General features: G+C 46.4%; 1 protein-coding gene across 1 annotated transcript in view; it reads left to right on the forward strand.

Annotated features, from left to right (window-relative positions):
• Positions 1 to 23,504, forward strand: part of PITRM1 (pitrilysin metallopeptidase 1) — a 42,744-nt gene that overhangs the window by 10,528 nt on the left and 8,712 nt on the right. Inside the window, exons 8-15 of the mRNA XM_046012167.1 lie at positions 5,041 to 5,167; positions 5,440 to 5,528; positions 6,324 to 6,452; positions 7,056 to 7,169; positions 7,369 to 7,465; positions 8,361 to 8,495; positions 17,867 to 18,005; positions 22,797 to 22,913. Coding sequence (XP_045868123.1) covers positions 5,041 to 5,167; positions 5,440 to 5,528; positions 6,324 to 6,452; positions 7,056 to 7,169; positions 7,369 to 7,465; positions 8,361 to 8,495; positions 17,867 to 18,005; positions 22,797 to 22,913 — 947 coding nt within the window. The remainder of the gene's footprint in view (positions 1 to 5,040; positions 5,168 to 5,439; positions 5,529 to 6,323; positions 6,453 to 7,055; positions 7,170 to 7,368; positions 7,466 to 8,360; positions 8,496 to 17,866; positions 18,006 to 22,796; positions 22,914 to 23,504) is intronic.

The following is a 23,504-nucleotide window of genomic DNA, read 5'->3' on the forward strand; positions in this document are numbered from 1 at the left end:
GTGGGGAGCCCGATGTGGGGCTCTGTCCCAGGACTCTGGAATCATGACCTGAGCTGAAGGCAGATGCTTAACAACTGAGTCCCCCAGGGGCCCTGGCATTGTTTCCTTCATTTCTCTTTCTGCTGCTTCATTATTAACACATAGAAATGCAACGGATTTCTGCGTGTTGATTTGTATCCTGCAGTCTTACGAATTAATTCAGTTCTAGTAGTTTTTTGGTGGAGTCTTTAGGGTTTTCTGTACATAATATGTCATCTACAAATAGTGAAACTTAAACTTTCCAAAACCAATTTGGATGTCTTTTACTCCTTTTGCTTGTCTGCTTGCTGTGGCTGGGACTTGCCGTGCTCCGGTGAATAACGGTGACGAGAGTGGGCATCCCTGTCGTGTTCCTGACCCGTAGGAAGAGCTCTGTTTTTCCCAGCTGAGTATCATGTTAGCTGCGGGTTTTTCATAGATGGCTCTCACTACCTTGAGGTATTTCCTTTAAATCTGCATCGTTGAGGGTTTTTATCATGAATGGATGTTGTACTTTGTCAGATGTTTTTTCTGCATCTTTTGAAACGATCATAGGTTTCTAAACTTCCTCTTACTGATGCAGTGTGGCATGTTGATTGACTTGTGGATTTTGAACCATTTGCATCCTGGGAATAAATCCCACATGATTGTGGTAAATGATTTTTTTAAATATATTGTTAGATTCAGATTGTTAATGTTTTATTGAGGATTTTTGTATCTATGTTCGTCAGAAATGATGGCTTTGGTTCTCTGTGTGTGTGTGTGTGTGTGTGCGCGCACGCACGCGATGTCTTTATCTGGTTTTGGTATCAGGGTAATGCTGACCTCATAGAATGAATTTGGAACTTCTCCTTCCTCTTCTATTTTTTGGAAAAGGAATTAACTCCACTGTAAATGTTTCATAGAATTCACCTGTGAGGCTGATTGGTCCTGGACTTTTATTTATGGGGATTGATTATTGATTCGATTTTGTTTCCACTTACAGGTCAGTTCAAATTTTCTGTTTCTTGCTGATTCAGTTTTGGTTAATATTTTTCTTGGAATTTATTAATTTCTTCTAGGTTGTCCAATTTGTTGCCGTATAGTTTCCATGATATCCTTTTATAAATGTTTGTATTTCTGTGGTGTTGGTTGTTATTTCTCCTGTTTCAGTAGTGCTTTTGTTTATTTAGGTCCTCCTCTGCCCCACCCCAACCCTTTTTTTTTCATGAGCCTGGCTAGAGGTTTTATCAATTTTGTTAATGTTCTGAAAGAACCAGCTCCTGGTTTCATCTGTTCTATTTTTTTTTTCCAGTTTTTGGATTATTTATTTGTGCTCTCATCTTTATTATTTCCATCCTTCTGCTGGTTTGGGGTTTTCCTCGTTGTTTTTCTAGCTCCTTCTAGGTGTCAGATGAGGTTGTTTGAGATTTTTCTTGCTTCTTGAAGTAGGCCTGTATTGCAATAAAATTCCCTCTTAAAAACAATTTTGCCGAGGGCGCCTGGGTGGCTCAGTTGGTTGAGTGACTGCCTTCAGCTCAGGTCATGATCTTGGATTCCTGGGATTGAGTCCTGCATCAGGCTCTCAGCTCCACGGGGAGTCTGCTTCTCCCTCTGACCTTCTCCCCTCTCATATTCTCTCTCTTTCAAATAAATAAATAAGATCTTTAAAAAAAAAAAAAAAACACTTTTGCTGAATCCCAGAGATTTTGGACTGTTGTGTTTTCATTTCCATTTGTTTCCATGTATTTTTTTATTTCCTCTTTGATTTCTTGGTTGACCCATTCATGGTGTAGTAGCATGTTACTTAAGCTCCACTTATTTGTGGTCTTTCCAGATTTTTTTCTGATATTTGATTTCTAATCTCATAGTGTTGTGGTCAGAAAAGATGCCTGGTATGAATGATCTTTTTGAGTTTGTGGAGGCTCGTTTTGTGGCGTAATATGTAATCTCTTCTGGAGAATGTTCTATGTGCACTTAATAAGAATGTATATTCTGCTTTAGGGTGGAATGTTCTGATCTATGTGTTGAGTCCCTCTGATCCTGTGTGTCATTCAATGCCATTGTTTCTTTATTGATTTCCTGTTTAGGTGATCTGTCCAGTGATGTAAATGGGATGCTAGAATCCCCTATTATTGTTGTATTTTTGGTTAGTTCCCTTATATTATGAACCGTTTTGTGTATTTGGGCGCTCCTGTGTTGGGTGCATAGTATTTGTAATTACATCTTCCTGTTGGCTCGTTCCCTTTGTGGTTATGTAGTATCCTTCTTTGTCTCTTGTTGCAGTCTTTGTTTTAAAGTGTATTTCGTCCAATGTAAATATTGCTACCCCAGCTTTCTTTTCTCTTCTGTTTGCACGAGTGTTTTCCAGCCCTTCCCTTTCAGTCTGCAGCCCTCTTTAGGTCTGCGGAGAGTCTCTTGGAGGCAGCATATGGATAGGTCTTGTTTTTTTAGTCAGTCACCCTGTGTCTTTTGATTGGAGCATTTAGTCCATTTATATTCAAAGTAGTTATTGATAGGTGTGTACTTACTGCTGTTTTGTTACTTACTTTATGGTTATTTTTCTGGTTTTTCTCTCCGTTCCCTGCTCTCTCCTCTCCCCATAAGTTGTTTTTTAATGACATGCTTAAATTCCTTTCTGTTTTGTTTTTTTTTTTTTCCTCATATCTGTTACTGGGTTTTGTGTTGGTTTTTTTTTTTTAAAGATTTTATTTATTTATTTGACAGACAGAGATCACAAGTAGGCAGAGAGGCAGACAGAGAGAGGAAGGGAAGAGAGCCCGATGTGGGACTTGATCCCAGGACCCCGGGATCATGACCTGAGCTGAAGGCAGAGGCTTTAACCCACTGAGCCACCCAGGTGCCCCTGTTACTGGGTTTTGATGTGTGATTACCATTGGGTTTGCATAGAACGTCTCCTGTGCATGGCAGTCTCTGCTTAGCTGACGGTTGCTGGTTTGCCCCCATTCGTTGCTCCCCACTGCCCGTGTTTTAGGTTATGGTGTCATACTTTACATCCTTTTATGTTGAGAGACCCTTGATTAATTTTACAGACACGCTTACTGCTTTGTGTTTCCTACCTTTTTTCCTCTTACTAATGGTCTTCTCTTTCCATTCAGAGTCCCCATGAACATTTCTTTTAGGGCTTATTGAGTGCTCATGAACTTCTCTAACTTTTGTTTGTCTGAGAAGCTCTTCATCTCTCCTATTCTGAGTGATGGCCTTGCTGGATACAGTGTTCTTGGCTGTAGATTTTTTCCATTCAGCTCTTTGCTATGTCATGTCACCCCCTTCAGGGCCTACAGTGTTTCTGTTGAAAAACCCACTAATAACCTTACTGGGTTTCCTTTTTACCTAACTTTCTTCTTTTGCTGCTTTTATAATTCTCTTTATCACTGTTTTTGCCATTTTAATTACTCTGTGTCTTGATGTGGACCTTGCTGGGTTGGTTGATTGTGGGTGTCAAACTCTCTGCCTCCTGAATCTGGATGTCTGTCAGCTTGCATGGATTAGGGAAGTTTTCAACTATTATTTCTTCACATAAATTTTCTGCCGCCTTTTCCCTCTTTCCTTCTGGAATCCCTATCGTGCAAGTGTTACGACGCAAGTCTTGGTATTTTGCACAGGTCTTCTGCTCTTTTCCCGAGTCCAGTGAGTATCTTTATGGCCATCACTTGAAATTCTCTGTCAGGCATATGACTTACCTCTGTTGTGCTTAGGTCTCTTGTGGTTTTGTCCTGTTTTTTCGTTTGGACCTGATTTCTCTGTCCCCTCATTGTGGCTCGCTCTCAGCATCTGTTTCTGTGCATCAGCAAGTGCGCTGTGTCCCCTGCTCTTGACTGCAGGGGGCAGTGTTAACAAGGTGGCGCTGGTTCTCTGCCAGAGGAGAAGCAAGGCCACTGGGGAGACCGAGGTGGGTGGGGCGGCCTGCAAAGTGCACGTGCACAGGGTATTAACACGGTGTGTGCACGTCCCCCGCTGGAGGTGACCAACCGCCACCACTACCGGGACCGAGACCCTACAGGATGTGTTTTGAGAGACACGGTGTTGGCCAGGAGTGCCCTGGTCCTCTGTAGGAGGGGACCCGCTGCACTGGGCTAGGGCGGGCCTGGGTGCAGGGGTGCGACACGTAAGTAAGTTAGGTGGTAAGTACCGCTGCCCAGCTGGTTCCCGCAGGTGGCTGTCTTTATGCTGAGGAGCAGGGTTGGGAAATGGTGTCATTTGGCTCCTTTGCTCCTGGAGGAGTCTCCCATCATCTCTGTCCCTGTGGGAAACTCTGAGATAGTAACCCACTGTCCCTCCTGTGTGCCCCTGCCTTTTTCAGACTGCTGCTCTCTGGCGTATGTCCCTGGGGCAGTTGCTGTGCTCTCTTTCAGGGCAGAGACTCCATTTCCAGTCACCCTCCAGGTGCTCCCGGAACAGAGCCTGCTGATCTTTATTTTATTTTTTAAAGATTTTTATTCATTCAGGAGAGACAGAGACAGAGGGAGGTAGAGGCAGAGGGAGAACCCGATGCAGGACTCGATCCCGGGACCCTGGGATCATGACCTGAGCTGAAGGCAGAGGCTTTACCCACTGAGCCACCCAGGCGCCCGCACCTGCTGATTTCTAAAGTTCGAGGTTTAAATCCCACTGGTTGTAAGCACTCATGAAATTTGGCCCCTTTGGTTTTCAAAGCCAGGTGTTGTGGGGATTTATGTTCCTGTGTGAGCTCCCTGGTGTGACCTGCTGCTTCTTCCCCCTACCCACGGGTCCCTTCCTCCAGCAGACCGTCCCGTGGTGCAGTTAGCCCTCAGCCACTCGGCCCTTCCCACCCTCTCCAGGGCGGTCTCCTCTCTACATTTAGTTGTGAGTTTGTTCCGCCGGAGTTCGTGTTGTTGTGTGGGTTATTCACCCTGATGGACCTGCTACCTGGTTGTGTGTGTGGGAGGTGGTGACTTTAGTTTCCTGCTCTGCACATCTTCCGTTCACACAGAAAGCCATCTGCGCTGATTTCTCATCTTTTAAACTAAGACCGACTAACACCTTCTCTGAACGTTTCAGGTTCTTCACTTACGGCAATTTTCCATTAGAGCAGCATCTGAAACAAATTCACGAAGAAGCTCTGAGTAAATTTGAGAAAATTGAGCCAAATACTGCGGTGCCAGCTCAGAAGCCTTGGGATAAGCCAGTGAGTTCCCCACCTGGAGAACAAGCAGTGTTTTTACTTACTAAATCCACTGAGATGAAGAGTCAAACTGTGTATTAGTGATAAGATTTTCAGATGTGGCCTCTGACTTGAATGTAAAAGCTTCTTACCCCTAAGGAATGGTTATTTATTTGAAAAGAAAATTTAGTGGGAAGCGTCTCTTGGACCACTTTGTACCTACGTGGGTAACTCACTCTGGTGTAAACCCAGTCATTCGTACTGTGCACTGATAAAAGTATCATGTCATCATACAGAGGGAATTCCATATCACATGTGGCCCGGACTCCCTGGCTGCGGATTCCTCTGGACACACCACCGTCGGGGTCAGCTTCCTCTTACCAGAGTAAGTGTCCATTGTGAAGGGGGGAAAAGTGTCTTCGCTGGGTGGGAGGCGAATTCTCCACACTTATGGCTCGACGGTTAGGGTTTAGGAGTTGAGCAGCTGTTGGATGGCAGGGGAGATGTTAACATCTGGGATGGTTTGGGGGTAATTGCCTTTAGTAGCTACCCAGGATGAAAAGTAACTTCTTACCACGTTTTAAAGCTTATTTCTGTGGAGAAAATGGGACAGCTGTTGATATTTACGGACGTGGGGTGCCCCTAAGCGTGAGAAGAGCACAGTGAACACGGGCTTCAAACCAGCCTAAGACCGCGGAGTCTTGTCGTCAGAGAGCTGTGCACGCCTGCGGGCGCGTGGGCGGGCGGGCATCCTCGGCCAGTGGGCGGCAGACTTGGCTGCCTCAGTGGCCCTGCTGCTCGACCGGCTTCCCCATCTCACTGCTCTTGTCTGTGTGTGGACAGTGCCCTGTGACTGGGATGACCCAGGTCAGAGTGCTTGGCACCCTGTGACGGATGACACTCGACATGCTGCCAAGTCGACTTGATGCTTCGGGTCCCCCAAAGTCGTCTAGCATAGGAGAGCTTTGCAAACCAAAAGCGAAACAAACAAACAAAAAACTGTTTACTTTTTTTTCCACATACCTTAAAACAAAGGTTAAAATGCAAGCATTTGTAGAACATCTGTTTCTTTGGAAATAAATGTGTCGATTTGGTAGTCATTTTAATGATTTTGAAAACACTTACACGGGCCAACAGTTTCCCTTTTTCTCCCCCCCCCGCCCAACGGTTTTAAATGAAGCATCACTGATACGTTTGAAGCCTTCACGTTAAACCTTCTGTCCTCACTCTTGATCAGCGGACCCAACTCCCCCTTCTACAAGGCATTAATTGAATCTGGACTTGGCACAGACTTTTCTCCTGATGTTGGGTAAGTTTCATTAGCCGAACAGATCAGTGGTGTTTGCACTTGGGGCCAGTTTTGACATCGACAGTATGTGGACACACCTGGGGAGGGTTATTGGCCTCTGCTAGGTGCGGTTAGGGATGGAGAATGCTGGAGATCCCACAGTCACGGGATAGGTCCCCTGCTGCCCCAGCACGGACCTGTGCCTGAGAGCGCTCGTCCAGTAAAGCTGTTTTCGATCCCTTGGAGGGCACATTTGGGAAAAGAAAAAAGAAAAGATAGCTTGTCCACAATCGGAGAATGGCATACAGCTGCCTGCTTTAAAAGCCAGGTTGTTAAATGTTCTTTCAAATCTTGTGATTTCGTAAAGCTCAGCAGTTTTGTTTCTAGATTTAATTTTGTCATAACTCTAAAGTTTAAACTGCACTGACTTTTAGAAACGTGAGAAGGCCAGAACGTAATTGTGCCCAGTTATGTCTGAGGACTCGGCTTCTGTGGCTTTCTCTTGGAAGACTTGGGAGGTTGGAGTGTCTGTAGCTCTGTTCTCTACAGTATTGGGTCTCTGAAGCATGTGGTGATGATGGAAGTTGCTGGAATTCTGCCGTGTGACCCATTTGTGTACTGTAGATACAACGGCTACACGCGGGAGGCCTACTTCAGCGTGGGCCTGCAGGGGATCGCGGAGCAGGACACCCAGGCCGTCCGGGACATCATTGACAGGACGATCGAGGAAGTCATCGAGTGCGTGTGGCTTGCGCTCTGCCATCCTGACACTGTCCTCGCACTGTGCAGTGAGGGCGCCCACCTCCCCGTGTTTGGCTGTCTCTTTACTTCATGAAACACACGTTGGTTTGCTTAGAGCTATTTAAAGATGATCTCTGCTGCCTTGTTGCACGGGGACTGGTTTCCTTTTTAACATCTGTGTACTCTGTCCCTTTAGGAAAGGGTTTGAAGAGGACCGCATTGAGGCTCTCCTTCATAAAATCGAAATACAGATGAAACATCAGTCTGTCAGCTTCGGACTCGGCCTGACGTCTGTATGTAACTTCTATCTTCTTCCGTTTGTCCTTTGCTTTTACTGCTGTGACCGTTGGGTACTTGACAGCTGAAAACACAGGTGGGCATTCATAGTGCCTTTCGTTTGAACCTTGAAATTTGTGCTGTTTTGGGTCTGATACAAATTTACTTTTAATTTAGTTTTATAATACATCGTGCCTTTTTACCAGCGCAGTGGGCCTTCTGATATATTTTTTTTTTTTTTAAGTTCATTTATTTTAGAGAGAGTATATGCAGGGAGGATGGATAGTTGGATAGAGAGAATCCGAAACAGGCTCCGCAGGTGTGGAGCCTGACGCAGGACTCCATCTCATGAGCCTGAGATCATGACCTGAGTCAAAGCCAGGAGTCGGGCGCTCAACCAACTGAGACCCTAGGCCCCCTGATACCTTGTGTTTTTATACGGGACACACTCCTGCAGAGTATGTTTGGGTAGAGATTTGGAACTGTAGATATGTTGGTCATTATATTTCCTAAAAATAATTTTATTTTTATAATTTTTCTTTTTAAAGATTTTATGTATTGATTTGAGAGCGAGAGAGACAGAGATAGCAAGAGAGAGCACAAGCAGGGAGGAGAGGGAGAAGCAGGATGGATACAGGACTCGGTCCCAGGACCCTGAGATCATGACCTGAGCCACAGGCAGGCGCTTCATGGACTGAACCAGCGAGGCGTCCCTCCTCAAAATGATTTGAAAACCTGTGCTTCACTGTCAGAGAAAAAACAGACTTAAAATTTTCTAACCAAAATATGATTTGATTTTGTTACAGTCGCCGTGGTATTTTTAAATACAGAAACGGAGATCTTAATAAAATGTTAGGTTTGAGGTCGAGGTGCTGGTGTAACGTGCGCGCGGTGTGGCGTTCTCGCTTGCAGTACATCGCCTCCTGCTGGAACCATGACGGGGACCCCGTGGAGCTCCTGCAGCTGGGGGGTCAGGTGGCTCGGCTGAGGCAGTGCCTCAAGGAGAACCCACACTTCCTGCAAGACAAAGTAAAACAGTACTTCAAGGTAAGGAGATGGGAGAGTTTATATGAATAAGCGATGTGTTTCTTGATGATTGATTAATGTATTAACAAACTTAGCTCATTCTGATGCAGTTTGGCTTTTTATGTGAATATGTGAGTTGTCTTTTATCTACGAAGGTATTGTACGTGTGTGTTAATTAACAGAGACATCTGTAGGCATTTTTGTTCTGTTTTGTTGAAAGAAAGATTATACTGTCCAGCCCTCAGTTTTTCGGAAGGTTTCGATAGGAACTGTTCACTTGTCATTAAACGATTGGTGGAACTCACCCATGAAGAAATACATTCCTGGGATTTCATCACTGGGAGTGTTTTGCTTCTTCTCCATGGCTGGTTCAGTGTCTCCCTGAGTCCCTGATCTCTTCGGAGCTTTCTGCGTCTTGGCCCTTCAGCCTCGGGAGGTGCCGCGGCCGTGGGCGTCTGTTCATCCAAGTCCTCCCAGTTGCCGTCCGCTTCTTCCGAGAATTCCCTCGTGTCCATTGCTGTACTGTCCGTGCTCCTGTGCCCCTGTCCACATCCTCGGTTGGTCGAGTCTCCCTTTTGTCTTGGAATATGAGAAGGTTTGGCGGTTTGGTCCCCCTGTTTGAGAAAGTCTGATCTGTGATGTAATTTTTAGGTGTTCTTTGTTCCGCTCTGGGTTTGGCTTGATCTCGCTTCTCCTTAGTGAGGGTGTGAAGACAGGCTACTCACGGGTTGTTGTTTTTGATAATGGCAGTTCACCGTGCACGTGTCACTCTTCATGCTGGTTTTGTGGGGTCCTGTAGTTTTCAGTGTGTTCTGTTTACAGCTTCGTCTGTCTCGAGGTGTTTTCTAAGATCCCCTGTTGCTTCCTCTTTAACCTGCTGCTTGTTTAAGAACGTGTCATTTCCATGCGCTTGTTGATTTCTGGGCTTCCTTCTGCAGGCCTGCCTTGGAGATCGCGCACGTGTGGTTGCTGAGCCCCGTGATGAAGCAAATGCTGCAATAAAGCCAGTCAGATGAGTGTTTCTCATCTGTTGTGTTTGCACTGTACTGTAGTGTGTTAAGCGTGCAATAGCATTAGGTCTAAAAAAAAAAAAAAGTACACATCTTAGTTAAAACATACTGCTAAAAAGTGCCAATCATCTGAGCTTTTGTGAGTCCTAATCTTTGCTGGTGGGGCGTCCTGCCTCGGGGTTGGTGGCGGCTGACTGAGGTGGGTGTGGCTACTGAAACTGGGGCGGCCGCCGCAGTTCCTTAAAATAAGACACCGATGAATTTTGCGCAGGGACTGACTCTCCCGTTCATGAGTGAGTTCTCTGTAGCAGGTGGTGCTGTTTGAGAGCATTTCACCCACGGCAGGACTTCTCTCCGAACTGGAGTCCGTCCTCTCACACCCTGTCCCTGCTTTACCAGCTGAGTTCATATGATATTCTAAAGATTTTTATTTATTTTAGAGAAAGAGCATGTGAGAGAGCAGGAGGGAGGGACAGAGGGAGAATGAGAAAATCCCAAGCAGACTGTGCTGAGCACAGAGCCGACATGGGGCTTGATCCCACAACCCGGAGACCACAACCCGATTACTAGACCATAAGTAAGATTGTGCTTTTTTTTTTTTAGATTTCATTTATTTATTTGAGAGAGAGAGCACAACAGGGGGAAGGGCAGAGGGAGAGGGAGAAGCAGGCTCCCCGCTGAGCAGGGAGCCCAATACAGGGTTTGATCCCAGGACCCTGAGACCATGACCTAAGCTGAGGGCAGGTGTTTAACTGACTGAGCCACCCAAGCACCCCTGTTTTTAATTTTTGAGGAACCTCCACACTTTTCCAGAGTGGCTATACCAGTTTTCACTCCCACCAGCTGTGTAAGAGGGTTTCTCTTTCTCCACATCCTCGCCACATGTGTTCTTTCTCGTGTTGTTGGTTTTAGCCATTCTGACAGGTGGGGGGTGGCATCTCACGGTGGTTGTGATTTGCATTTCCCTGATGCCGAGTGATGCTGGGCATCTTCTGTGTGTTGGCCATCTCGACGTCTTTGGAGAAATATCCGTTCGTGGTCGTTATGCCCGTACCGTACTGTGTTAGTTCACGGCTTGGAGTTGTGACGCCTCCTGTTTTGTTTTTCAGGACCGCTTTGGTAATAGGGTCTTCCGGTGGTTTCGCACACATTGTAGTGTTGTTTGTTCTGCTGCTCTGAACAATGCCTTCGGTCTTTGGACAGGGATTGCATTTAAGCGGATTGCTTTAAGTAGTATAGACATTTTAACAATATTTAGTCTTCCAATCCATGACCGAGGAATGTCTTTCCATTTCTTGCATCATCTTGAATTTTTTTTTAATTGGTGTTTATAGTTTTCAGAGTAGAGGTCTTTCATCTCTTAAGTTTATTCCGAGATAGTTTACTGTTTTTGCTACGGTTGTAAGTGGGATCGTTTTCTTCGTTTCGGTTTCTGTGGCTTCACTATAAACACGTAGGAATATGCAGATTTCTTTACGTTGATTTTGCTTCCTGTGACTTTGCTGGATTCATTTGTCAGCTCTGGTTGTTTCTTGGTGGTCTTCAGGGTTGGCTGTACATGGTACCGTGTCATCTGCAGATAGGATTTTACTTCTTCCTTACCTCTTTGGATGCCTTTTCTTTCTTTCCATTGTCTAATGGCAAGGACCTCCCGTACTGGGTTGAGTCAAAGCAGCGAGAGCCAACACCTCTCTGTCTTACTTCGGACCTTAGGGGGAAAGCTCTCGATATTTCACTGTTGGGTATGATGTTGGCTGTAGGTTTCTCGTGTAAGCCTGTGTTATGTTGACGTAGGTTCCCTCCTAATCTGCTTTGGAGAAGGTATTGTGAATGGATGTTGCGCTTTGTCGAGTGCTTTTTTTACATCCATTGTAATGATCGTGTGGTTTTATCCTTTTTTTAAAGATTTATTATTATTATTTTTTTAACGGATGTGACATATCATGTTGATAGTTTTGCAAATATGAACCACCCTCGCTTGGGAATAATCTTGGAATAAATTCCACTTGACTGTACTATGTGATTTTTGTGTGTTGTTGGATTTGGTTTGCTAATAATTTGAGATTTTGTGCATCTAAATTCATCAGAGATATGGGTCTACGGTCCTCTTTTGTTGTGATGTCTTTATCTGCTTTTGGTATCAAGGTGATACTGGCTTTATGGAATGAATTTGTAAGTTTTCATTCCTTGTCTGTTTGTGGAAATAGTTTGAAGAGAACAGGTATTTACCGTTCCTTTAATGTTTGGTAGAATTGGCCCGTGAAGCAGTCTGGTCCTGGACTTTTCCTTTTGGGGACATTTTTGATTATTGATTCTATTGCATTGCTGGGAATTGGCCTGTTACAGTTTTCTGTTTTCGTCGTGCTTTAGTTCTGGGAGGTTATGCGCTTCTGGGGATTCATCCATTTCTTCTAAGTTGTTGAATTTGTTGGTAGTAGGTATTCATAATATTCTGTGACATTTGTTTGTATTTTTGTGGTGGTGTTTGTTATTTCTGTTATTTGTCCTCTCTCATGAGTGATTTTGTTTATTTGGGTCCTCTTCTTTTCTTTCTTTTTTTTTTTTTCCCCAATGAGCCTGGCTTGAGGTTTATCAATTTTGCTGATCTTTTCAAAGAACTAGCTTCTGGTTTCATTGATCTTTTTTAGTTTCTGTAGCATTTATTTCTGGCCTAATCTTTTTTATCTCCTTTCTTCTGCTGATTTTGGGTTTTGTTCTTTTCCTAACTACTTTAGGTGTAAGGATGTGTTGTTTATTTGAGATTTTTCTTACTTGAGGTAGGCTGGTATTGCTAGAACTTCCCTCTTAGAATTGCTTTTGCTGCCTCCCAGGGATTTTGGACCATTGTGTTTTCATTTTCATTTGTTTCCATGCTTCTTCTTATTCTTTTCTTCCTGGTTGACCTGTTTATTATGGAGTTGCATGTTCCTTAACCTCCATGTGTTTGTGCTCTTTCTGGATTTTCTTCTTGAGATTGATTTCTAGTTTCCTAGTATTATGATCTGAAAAGATGCATGTCAGTTGCTTTTTCTGCATCTCTTGAATTAATCACATGATTTCTATTCTGTTATTGATACGATGTATCACTTTGATTGCTTTGCAAATACTGAGTCACCCTTGCATGCCTGGAGTAAATCCCACTTGATTGTGGTGAATGTTTTTTTGTTTTGTTTTGTTTTATTGTTGTTCTAAGCTTATTGAGACTTGTTTTATGCCCTAATATGTGATCTGTTCTGGAGAATCTTCCTTGTGCCCTTGAAAAGAGTGTGTGTGCTGCTGTTTTAGGATGGACTGTCTGAATATGTTAAATCTGTCTCATCCAGTGAGTCATTCAAAGCCACTATTTCCTTGTTGAGTTCCTGTTTTGATGACGTGTTCATCCATGACTGCAGGATTTTAACCCCTACTGCTGTTTTCCTGTCAGTTCCTTTATATTATTAACGGTGTGATGGATTTGGGTGCTCCCACATTCGGTGTGCAAATATTTACAACACTATGACTTCTTGTTGGATTGTCCCCTTTATTATGATGTATTACCCTTCTTTGCCTCCTGTTACAGTCTTTTGTTTTAAAATGTTTTATCTAATGTAAGTATTGCTTACCTTGGCTTTGGTTTCACTCTATTTGCATGATAATTGTTTTTCCATCCTTCACTTTGAATTTGCAGGGGTCTTTAAGTCTGAAAGGAGTCTCTTTCTGGCAGTATATAGGTGGGTCTTGTTTCTTTATCCATTCTGTCACCCGTGTCTTTTGATTGGAGCACTTAGTCCATTTATATTTAAATAATTATCGATAGGTGTGTCCTTACTGCCATTTTGTTTCTTGTTTAGCGGTGGTTTAGATTTTCTCTACTCCTTTCTTCTTGCTCTCACAGTTTGTGGGCTTTCTTTAGTGATACAATGGGTTCCTTTCTCTTCATTTTTTGCATATCTGTTCCTGGTTTTTGATCTGTGGTTACCATTAGGCTTATGTATAACATCTGTATGTAGCAGTCTCTGTTAAGTTGCTGGCTGCTTGAATTTGGACACATTCTTTGCCTCTGTCTCCCTCACATTTTACGTATGTGTTGTCTTTTTTTTTTTTTTTTTAAAGATTTTATTTATTTATTTGATGAGAGAGAGAGAGAGAGAGAGCGCACAAGCAGGCAGAGAGGCAGGTAGAGAGAGAGGGAGAAGCAAGCTCCCTGCCAAGCAGAGAGCCCGATGTGGGACTCGATCCCAGGACCCTGAGATCATGACCTGAGCGGAAGGCAGCGGCTTAAACCACTGAGCCATCCAGGCGCCCCGTATGTGTTGTCTTATTTTGCATTCTTTTATTTCATGAATCCCTTGACTGATTTTTGCAGAAATACTTATTCTTACTGCTTTTGTGTTTTTCACTTTTCATAATCTTATTTACAGTCTTTCCTTTCCACTCAGTACTAAATACTTTAGTATTTCTTGTAGGGCTAGTTTAGTGGTCATGAACTCTTATGTTCGAGAAACTCTTTAGGTCTCCATCTATTCTGAATGATAGCTTTGCTGGATAGTGAATTCTTGGCTGCATGTTTTTCACTTTCAGCACTTTGAATATGTCATACCTGGGCCTGTTCCTGCTAAAAAAAAATTCGCTCATAGCCTTAAGGGGCGTTCCCTTACATGTAATGTCTCCTTTTCTCTTGCTGTTTTTGAGATTTTTTTGCTTTATCAGTAGTGCCGTTCTAGCTACTGTTTGTGTCGGTGTGGACCTCCTCGGCTTGAACTTGTCGGTGATTTCTGTGCCTCCTGGATCTGTCATCTGTTTGTTTCCCCTGGATTAGGAGAGTTTTTAGCTCTTAGTTCTTCAGATAAATATCCTTTCTCCTTTTCTCAGTCTCCTTTTGGGATCCCTATAATGCGAATGTCATTCTGCTTGGAGTCAGAGTTCACGAAGACTTCTCAATTTGCAATTTTTTCCTCTCATGTGTTCAGCTTGGTTACTTTCCATTGCCCTGTCTTCCAGAGACATCTGGCCTATTTATTCCATCCTTTGTATTTTTTTATTTTATTTATTGGGTTCTTCATCTCTGATTGGTTCTTTTTTATCTCTCTGTTAAGGGTCTCACTGAGGTCCTCCACTTTTTTTTTCTAGTCCAGTGAGTATTTTTTGATGATTATTTTAAATTCTCACTCAGGCATACTACTTAAATCGTTTCACTTTAAGTCTCTTGCCGTGGTTTGGTCCTTCCATTTGGGACACACTCCTCCATGTCTTCATTTTGTCAGCTCTCTGCGTGTTTCTTTGTGTTAAGAAAGTCAGCTGTTTCTCTTGCTCTCAACCGTAGTGGCCTCACAAAGAAGAGGTCCTGACGTGCTGTGCAATGTCCCCTGTTCCCCAGGGCCTGGAACTTCAGGGAATGTCCTGCTGTGTGTGTTGCATGTGCCCTGCTGTTGAGTCCTGGCCTCTTTTTTTCCTTTAGTCCAGTTTTCTCGCGAGGCTCTCTTTGCCTGTTGAGGGCAGTGTTGTTTCCCATCAGGGGCAGGGCGCGTTTTAACAAGGTATCCAGTGGTCTGCTCGTGAAATGAGCCTTGCCCCCACTGCCACCAGAACTGAGTCCCCCTCACAACACATGGGTCAGAGATGTGGTGTCGGCAGGATTTGTGCCAGCCTTCTGGGGGAGGGAGCCCGCAGCTCCAGGACTGAGACGAGTGCTGCTGGGAAGGACAGATCCAACGAAGTATGGTGGAGGTGGGACTCGGTGCCAGGTAAGTGAGGAGTGTCCGTTTGGTCCTGGTTCCCACAGATGGCCATTGTGTATGTGAGGGGAGGGAGAGGAAAGCGGTGCCTACTAGCTCCCTTGTTCCTGCAGGAAACTCTCCTTGATCCCTGTCTCTCTGGGCCATGCTCTGAGATGAGCAAATCACTGTCCCTCCTGTCTGCCCCTGGCGATTCTCAGACTGCTGGTTCCACGCTAGATCCGCACAGCTGTTGGATGTGCTGTCTCTTTAAGGGCGGGATTCCACTTCCGAACACCCTCTGGTACTGATGTTTTACACTCCAGGCTCTGTTTCCTACTTGGTGTAAGAACTCACGACCTTCAGCCCCTCTCATTTCCAGAGGCATGTTATGGGGATTCTTGCTGCCCAGCGGTGGGCTCCCTAGTGTGTCTGTTTTTCCGCCCTTCTCTGCATCACCTGCTGCCTCCCTGCCCTGGACGGCGCTGGTTTGTTTCTCTCCCAAACTGCGTCTTTGCTCTTCTTACCTTCTCTGATGTGACCTCTTCTCTACCTAGCGAGGGGTTTGTTCCGCCAGTCTTGAGGTCTTTCGCTGGGTTACTGACATTGATGGGACTGTTTCTAGTTGTATCTTTGGGACGAGGTGAGCCGATGAGACGCCATCTTTCCAGCTAGCCTGAGTGTCTGTCCTTGTGCCGGTTCCATTCTGTTCTGATGACTGCAGCTTGGTAGTTCAGCTTGAGATCTGGGGATAGGATACGTCCAGCTTTGTTCTTCCTTTTCAAGGTTGCTTTGGGTATTGTAGGTGTTTTATGATTCCTTATGAACTTTAGGATGATTTGTTCTTGCTCTGAGAAAAATGCTGTTGGTATTTTGATAGGGACTGCATTGACTCTGTGGATTGCTTTGTAGTGTAGACTTGTAACAATATGAATTCTCCCAGTCCGTGAACACGGTAGACCCTTCATTTATGTCATCTTCCGCTTCTTCCGTCAGCGTTTCGTAGTTCCCAGGCACAAGTCTTTTGCCTTTTCGGTTATATATTCCTGGGCATTTTATTCTTTTTGATGCAATTGTATATGGAACTGTTTTCTTAATTTCTCTTTCTGCTACTTTTTTATTGCTGTATAGAACAGCCAATTTCTATAAATTTTACTGAATTCATTTATTCTAGTAGTTTTTATGGTGGAGTCTGGGGTTTTCTGTGTTTAGTCTCAGGTCATCTACAAATAGTGAAGGCTTACTTCTTCGTCACCAATTTAGATGCCTTTTTCTTTCTTGTCTGACGGCTACAGCGAGGACTGTCAGTACTGTGCTGAACGGAAGTGGGGAGAGCGGACCTATCCGTCTCATTCTTGACTTCAGAGCGAAAGCTCTCAGGTTTTCACCATTGAGCATGGTGTCAGCTTTTGCTTTGCCTTATGTGGCCTTTGTTACGTCCAGGTAGGTTCCCTCTAATCCCACTTTGTTGAGAGTTTTATCATGAACAGATGCTGAGTTTTGCAAATGCTTTTTCTGCGTTTCTTGGCAAATGATCGTTTTAATGTTACTGCTGAGTGTGGTTTGCTGATGATAATTTGTTGAAGATTCTTGCATCTTTATCAGGGCTATAGGCCTGTCATTTTCTTTTCTGTAGCGTCTTCGGTTTTGGTATCAGGGTAATGCTGACCTTGTAGGATGTATGTGGAGTACTTTGAGGAACTTAGGTGTTAAACTCTTTAAATGTTTGGTAGAATTCCCGAGAAGCCATCTGGTACCTTGACTTTTGTTTGTTGAGAATACAAAAAAACGGTCACCTGAATGTGTGGATATTTTGTTTTATGATGGATTCTTATGACGATTGCTCCTTTGTTTCTCATTTGTTTGCATTTGCTTCCGGGCATTTGTAGTCTGCGTATGCCCTGGTAGACTGTCAGGAATGCGGTAGAACCTAGAAAGCTTTACCATGGGGGTTGGACTGTCGTATCTATGAAGAGCCGCTCTGTTGTGCGGTGCTCCATCAGGGACATGGGGCATAGGTTTGGCGCTTGACCTGCCATTGCTCTGTTACCCCAAGTCACTTGGTATAAAGTTTATACTGCACTCTGGTTTTCCTTCCTTCCTGTGGTATTACAAACAGATGAGCAGTGTGTGTGTGTGTGTGTGTGTGTGTGTGTGTGTTGAAATGAATGAGAGAAGCACATTAAGTCCTCTAAAATCTTTATAGTAGGTGGACATCTAATTCATCCTCGTGTTTTAAAAAAATGACGAATGCAGAATTTAGTTCAAAATCTTTAAGAATACTCTAAAGAATACTCTAAAGAAGATTAAACTCTAAAGAAGATTAAAGATTACATTGTTTTATTGTTATTTTTGCCTTAGAATAAAGTCAGAGATTTATAATGTTAAAGCACGTACAAAGAAAATGTCCAGTGTCGATATGTTTCGGGTTTAGACGCGGTACCCGTAACAGTAAGCGCCCCAACAGTGAGAACCCCAGCACACATGAGTGACAGTTACTGCCCAGTGGCCAGGGTGCCCCGTGACTCATGCGCTTTCTCCAGGACCACCTTTGAGGGCTGCTTTGTTATCGCTGCCCAAAACAGGCGGGCACCTCCTGCCGCAGAGCACCGCGCTGCAGGCTGGTCAGCGTGCCGGGCTGCAGTGACTCCGTATTTCAACTTGGCCTTTGTTTCTGTGCCTGTTGCAGAACAACCCGCACAAGCTGACTTTGTCGATGACGCCAGATGACAAGTACCCTGAGAAACAAGCACAGATGGAGACAGAAAAACTCAAGCAAAAGGTCGACTCTCTTTCCCCGAAAGACAAGCAGCGGATCTATGAAAAAGGTCAGATGTTTGATTTTGTTCTAACTCCCTCGCCTTCTCCCAAGCCCGGTGAACTTTGTAAAATGAATGGATAGTTGGAAGCAAGTATCATTTCAACTCACAAATATTTATTGGGCACCAACGAAGGTCAGTGTTGGAGGTGATGGCTTCTTCCCCAGTAGGACTGCCCTTACTCTCAGGAGACTGATCCTGTAGTTTAGCAGGAAAGGCAGGAGTCGTAGGAAAGAGGCACTCTGGTCCCCCGATCGTTCCCCTTCGGGTCCCTGCTTCCAGTCACCTGTCGGGTGCGGTCTCTGGAAGACGGCGCTCCTTCTGCTCTGTCGTCAGGTCGGCGGTAGCCTCCCGCCGCAGCACCTGCACGCCCGCCTCACTGCGCCTCCCCACGGAGGCATTCTCTCACCTCCCACCCCTCAACAAGAGATCTTTTTTTTAAGATTTTATTTATCTGAGAGATTGAGAGAACATGAGCTAGGGGAGGGGCAGAGGGAAAAGCAGGCTCCCCTCTGAGCAGGGAGATCCTGGCCCCTGGGATCATGGCCTGAGCCGAAGGCAGACACATACTGGACTGAACACCCCAGGCGTCCTACAACAAGAGATTCTGAGAGCGAGACAGAGACCACGTTCAACGTAACGTTATGATGGTTTATTGTTGTCAACGTTCTGTGTTATCATTAGTTGTTGTTATTCTCTTGCTGTGCAGAATTTGTAAGTTGAGCTTGATTATAAGTAAGTACATATAGGGTTAGGTACTATCCATGTTTCAGGCGCTCTCTAGGGTGTTGGGAACTTGCTCCTCACAGATAAGGGGGGACTGCTGTAGCTTTGTAAGTTTATTCATTTTACAAATTTTATAAGTAGTTGCTATTTGCCAGGGGCTGTAATAAGCCACTAAAATATATGTTATGTTCGATCTGTCATTAATTGCCAAGTGAGCGCTGCATACAGTGTGATTTTGCGTTCAGAAGGGGCAGATCTCGGTGAGGGATGAAGGCCTTGTGCTGGTCATGAGGCCCCGCTTGTGTCCTGGGGGTGCAGGCATGGGGGAGGACCGAGTCTGTTATGTAATTCCTCACTGTCTAAACACACACTATTAGGCTGGTCTGTTCCAGAGTATGTGCCCAAGAGAAACGAAAGTGTATGTCCACACTCACTTGCAAGAACCCACATTTCCATCAACATGGTATACCCGTACTGTGAACTACTACTCAGCCACAAAGAGGAGCAAAATACTGATCCACTCCACATTGATGAATCTCAAAAGCATTGTGCTTAGTGAAATGAGCAGGCACAAAAAATGCCTACTCAGTGAGTGCATTTATATGAAACTGTAGAAATGGTAAAACTACACTAACAGAAGGCAAGTGAGGGCGGGGGATTGTCTGCAGGGAGCCAGGAGGGAACCTTCTGGAGGATAGAAATGTTCTATGTTGCTATGTGATGGTAACATTACTTTTCGCATTTGTCAGAACTCATTGGATTATATCTGTAGAACTATGGATTTTGTCATGTGTAAATTCTGTATTAACAAAATGTAGCCAAAGAGGTATACAAGACACAGAGCTCCTGCCCCACCAGAGTGATCGGTGGCCGGGGTTATATGAAGGACTTGTCAGGTTTGTCAGGCGATAAAGTTGGCTTTCTTTTTCTTTTTCTTTTCTTTTTTTTTTTTTTTAAGATTTTATTTATTTGAGAGAGAGAGACAGTGAGAGAGAGCGTGAGAGAGGATGTCAGAGGGAGAAGTAGATTCCCCGTGGAGCTGGGAGCCCAATGTGAGACTTGATTGAGGACTCCGGGATCATGACCTGAGCCGAGGGCAGTTGCTTAACCAACTGAGCCCCCCAGGCACCCTAGAGTCGGCTTCAGATAGGAAGTAAGTAATGCTAAGTTTCAGCTGATTTCAGCTAGTCGAGGCAGAGTTCATTCCAGCGTGTAACCGCTTACTCTCTGCTCCGAGTTCTGTGTGCGTACAGCTGTTGTAAGCTCCTCCTGCATTCAGTAGCTCGTCATGAGTGACGGGATCACGGAGCGATCACTTCTGTTGCGGGAGAGCCGGTTGGCAAGTCCCCTCTTCCTTTTTTGAATCGAGATGCTGACTGCCGAAAGGCCGAGATCAACTGTAGGGTCCGTTCTGATGTGTGTAACGTGGTGCGCTCTCCTTGGAGCACGGTCTCCCGAGCGGACTGTCGGGAGCGAGCAGAGGTATCCGTGGTGCATCACGTGAGCTTCAGGTGCGTGGCGCCGTGAGCGGCCAGTTCGCGCAGAGTGCAGTTCACAACGGAGCACGCTGACCCTGTCTCCAGCGCAGTTTATTTTTCTTGTGCTGCAGCTCATGAGATCTGCTCTCCCAGCAACTTGCAAACCCGCAGCACGGCACTTTTACCCGGAGTCACCAGCGCTGTGCGATGCGTCCCATGACTTACAGAAGTTTGTACCTTTTGACCCCCTTCACCCATTCCTCCCACCCAGCCACCAGCCTCTGGCACCCACCAATCTGCTGTTCATGTCTGTGAGCCTGGTGTTTGGTTTTTCGGGTGCCACCTATGCGTGCAGTGTTTGTCTTTCTCCATCTGACTCATTGCACTTAGCTGAATGCCCTCTGTATTGCCATAAACGTCAAGCTTTCGTTCCTTTTCTACGGCTGAGTAATAATCCGTTGTGTATGTACCGCGTCTTTGACCATCAGTGGGCAGTTAGGGTGTTCCCACGTCTTGACTTCGGTGAGCAACGCTGTAACGGACACGGAGGCACGGATACCTTTGCAAGTTAGTCTTTGTTTTCTTTGGATAAATACCCAGGGGCAGAATTGCTGGGTCATGTAGTAGTTCTGTGTGTGATTTTCATTGGAGGAGCCTCCTTACTGTTTCCCAGAGCGGCTGCACCAGTGTGCATTCCCACCAACGTGCACGAGGTTCCCCTTTCTCTGCATCCTTCAACACTATTTCTTGTCTTCTCGACTTAAGCCGTTCCGATGGGTGTGACGTGATATCTCATCATGGTTTTGATTTGCATTTCCCTCTTGATGAGTGATGTGGGGCACTTTTCATGTTCTTGTTGGCCCTCTGCATGTCTTCTCTAGGAAAATGACTATTCAGTCCTATGCCCATTTTTAATCAGAGCATTTGGGCTTTTTCTTGGTGTTGAGTTATTATATAGGTCCGTTTGTATCTTCAGATATTAGCCACTTATCAGATGTGGCCTGCCAGGATCTTCGCCCATTCTGTAGATTGCCTTTCATTTTGTTGACGGTTCCGTTTGCTGTGCAGAAGCTTTTGGTTTGATGTAGTCCCGGGTCTTTTCCATTTTTGATAAAGCCCTTTATAGCACAGAATGTAATTCCAGGCTTAAGCAACAGATTGTACATTCCCTGAGTTGTCGGATTCTTGGCCTGGCCATGAAGGAGTGTGTGATTCTAAGAAAACCCCTGTGCTCTGGTCCACACTCACATGTGAGTGGATGGAGGCCCGTGTCACACGAGCGTGTGTGGATTTTACAGGTCTCCACAGAGCTCCGTCAGGTAGGACACAGTGCTGGTGCCTTTCAGGGGCACTTCAGGTCAGTGTCAGCTGTGGACTTCTGGGAGCAGTCTGTGAGTCCGTGGCTAACCCCCAATGAAAGCAGTGGCAGTTGGAAATCAATTTACGAAGAACTTTAAACAAGCCTTCAGTTTGGGGTATTGCCCTGTAACTGGCCCGGTGCTGTTGCGAAGGGTAATAGCCCCTCCATTGTGAGCTTGTCACCTGACGGAGGAGAAGCTGCTGGAGATTGCCCTGCTGACCCGGGGGTGTAGGGAGAGGAGCGGCAGGGTCAAGGTCAGGGGACTGCACGGGAGGAGGCGTGGACCCTGGAGCTGCTCTCGGAACTGGATGCGGGGAGAGGCAGGAGGCAGGCTTCTCAGATCCTGCTCACAGACCCAGGAGGTTTCCAGGGGCAGAGGGCAGCCAATACAGGCCTGGGAGGTCTCTGGAAATTCGCAGAGAGCCCACTCCTTGTGCCTCCCAGAGCTAGTGCTTGTGGGCCAGCCGCCCCAGGAGAGGGGGTGCGGAGGGAAGGTGGCCAGCAGCAGTCCCTGTGCCCATGTAGGGCTGCCCTGAAGGTCCCCGAAGGGGACAGGTGCTGGGGACCTCAGGGAGGCAGACGTGGAGGCGAGTTCAGCCCAGCTCCTCAGACCGCCATGGGGAATGAGGCTGCCATCCGTTTGTTTGACGGAACTCTCAACTGGCGTCCTCCCTCGGGCACCGTTCAGTGTGTCGTTGGGCACAAGGGCTGAACATTTGGGGTTCCCTCCCTGATGGGCTGGGTGGTTCTGTGACTCCAGGAAGGAGGGTTCTCTCCCCTCTTACCAGATGGGTGAGGGCTGCAGCCCAGAAAAGCTGTGCTTGAGCATTTCTAGGATTTGGGAAATTTATGTGACGACACAAGCCTGGAGCGGAGATTAGTGCGGATGAAGTAAGCAGAGAGAAGTGTGAAAGTCACTAACCTTCAGTCCTCGAGAAGTGTGTTGAAAAGCCTGAAAACTCAGTGTAAAAGGCGGGGTGGAGGGGAAACAGCTTGAGCAAGCTACCCCCCTCCAGCCTAGCGAAGTAGTTCTTTTATGGCGTGAAGAGGAGCGAGCAGGCTTCCGGGCTCTGGAAGGGCTTGCTGGGGACAGCGGGACAGTGAAACCACGGTGGGCGTGCCCGGGCTGGCCGCCCACGCTGGTCCCCCGGCGCTGTTGCGAGCAGGTTCGATGGCGGCGGCACAGCTGTCCGCGGCTGGGGTGTCCTGCACGCTCACCACCCCACTTGTCTCTAGGCTTAGAGCTGCAGAGCCAGCAGAGCCAGCCGCAGGACGCCTCTTGTCTGCCAGCCCTGAAGGTGTCGGACATCGAGCCCACCGTGCCGCTCACCGAGCTGGAGGTGGCCCTGGCAGGTGAGTCTGGGGGTGCCGTGTCTGTAGGAGAGGGCGCCGCGTGGGAGTGTTTTCTGGGAAGCGTCTCACCGCCCTCTTCGTGGACTCACTACCCCCATGGTGTGTGCGTGGGTTTTCCCGTGCTGGGCCCACGGACTTTCCTGCCCAGAGACCTCGGCGCTTCCTTGGCGGGGGCGCTCCCAGTGGTGCCCTGCTTCCAAGGTCGCGGGAGGATCCGGCTCCTGTAGGAACTCACCTGAGTGCAGCCACTGGGCAAGCTGTGCCTGGGGGGTCCAGACCGCCCGCCGCACTCCAGGGCCGTCTGGCTTCCCCTTTCCCAGGCTCCTTCCTTCACCAGGGCTGGTGCATGGGGGCGCACACACGGATGAGGTCTTCTTCTCTGGACGAGGCCTCTGGAAAGTGGGCTTAGCGTCCGCTTGTGTTTTAGTCTCCCCCGGTCTTGGTTTAACAGTGAGGTTCACTGAGTGTCGATGAAGAGAGCGAGTGAGGGTGAGTGACAGGTTGTGAGTCCGTGCCCGCTCCCTCTGCTGGTTTATGGCGCCGCGCTGGTGCTGGAAGGACCCGAGCACGCAGCGTGTGCTCCCGAGGGAC

This window comes from Meles meles, chromosome 7 (genome assembly GCF_922984935.1).
Source record: "Meles meles chromosome 7, mMelMel3.1 paternal haplotype, whole genome shotgun sequence".
Classification (NCBI taxonomy): Eukaryota; Metazoa; Chordata; class Mammalia; order Carnivora; family Mustelidae; genus Meles; species Meles meles.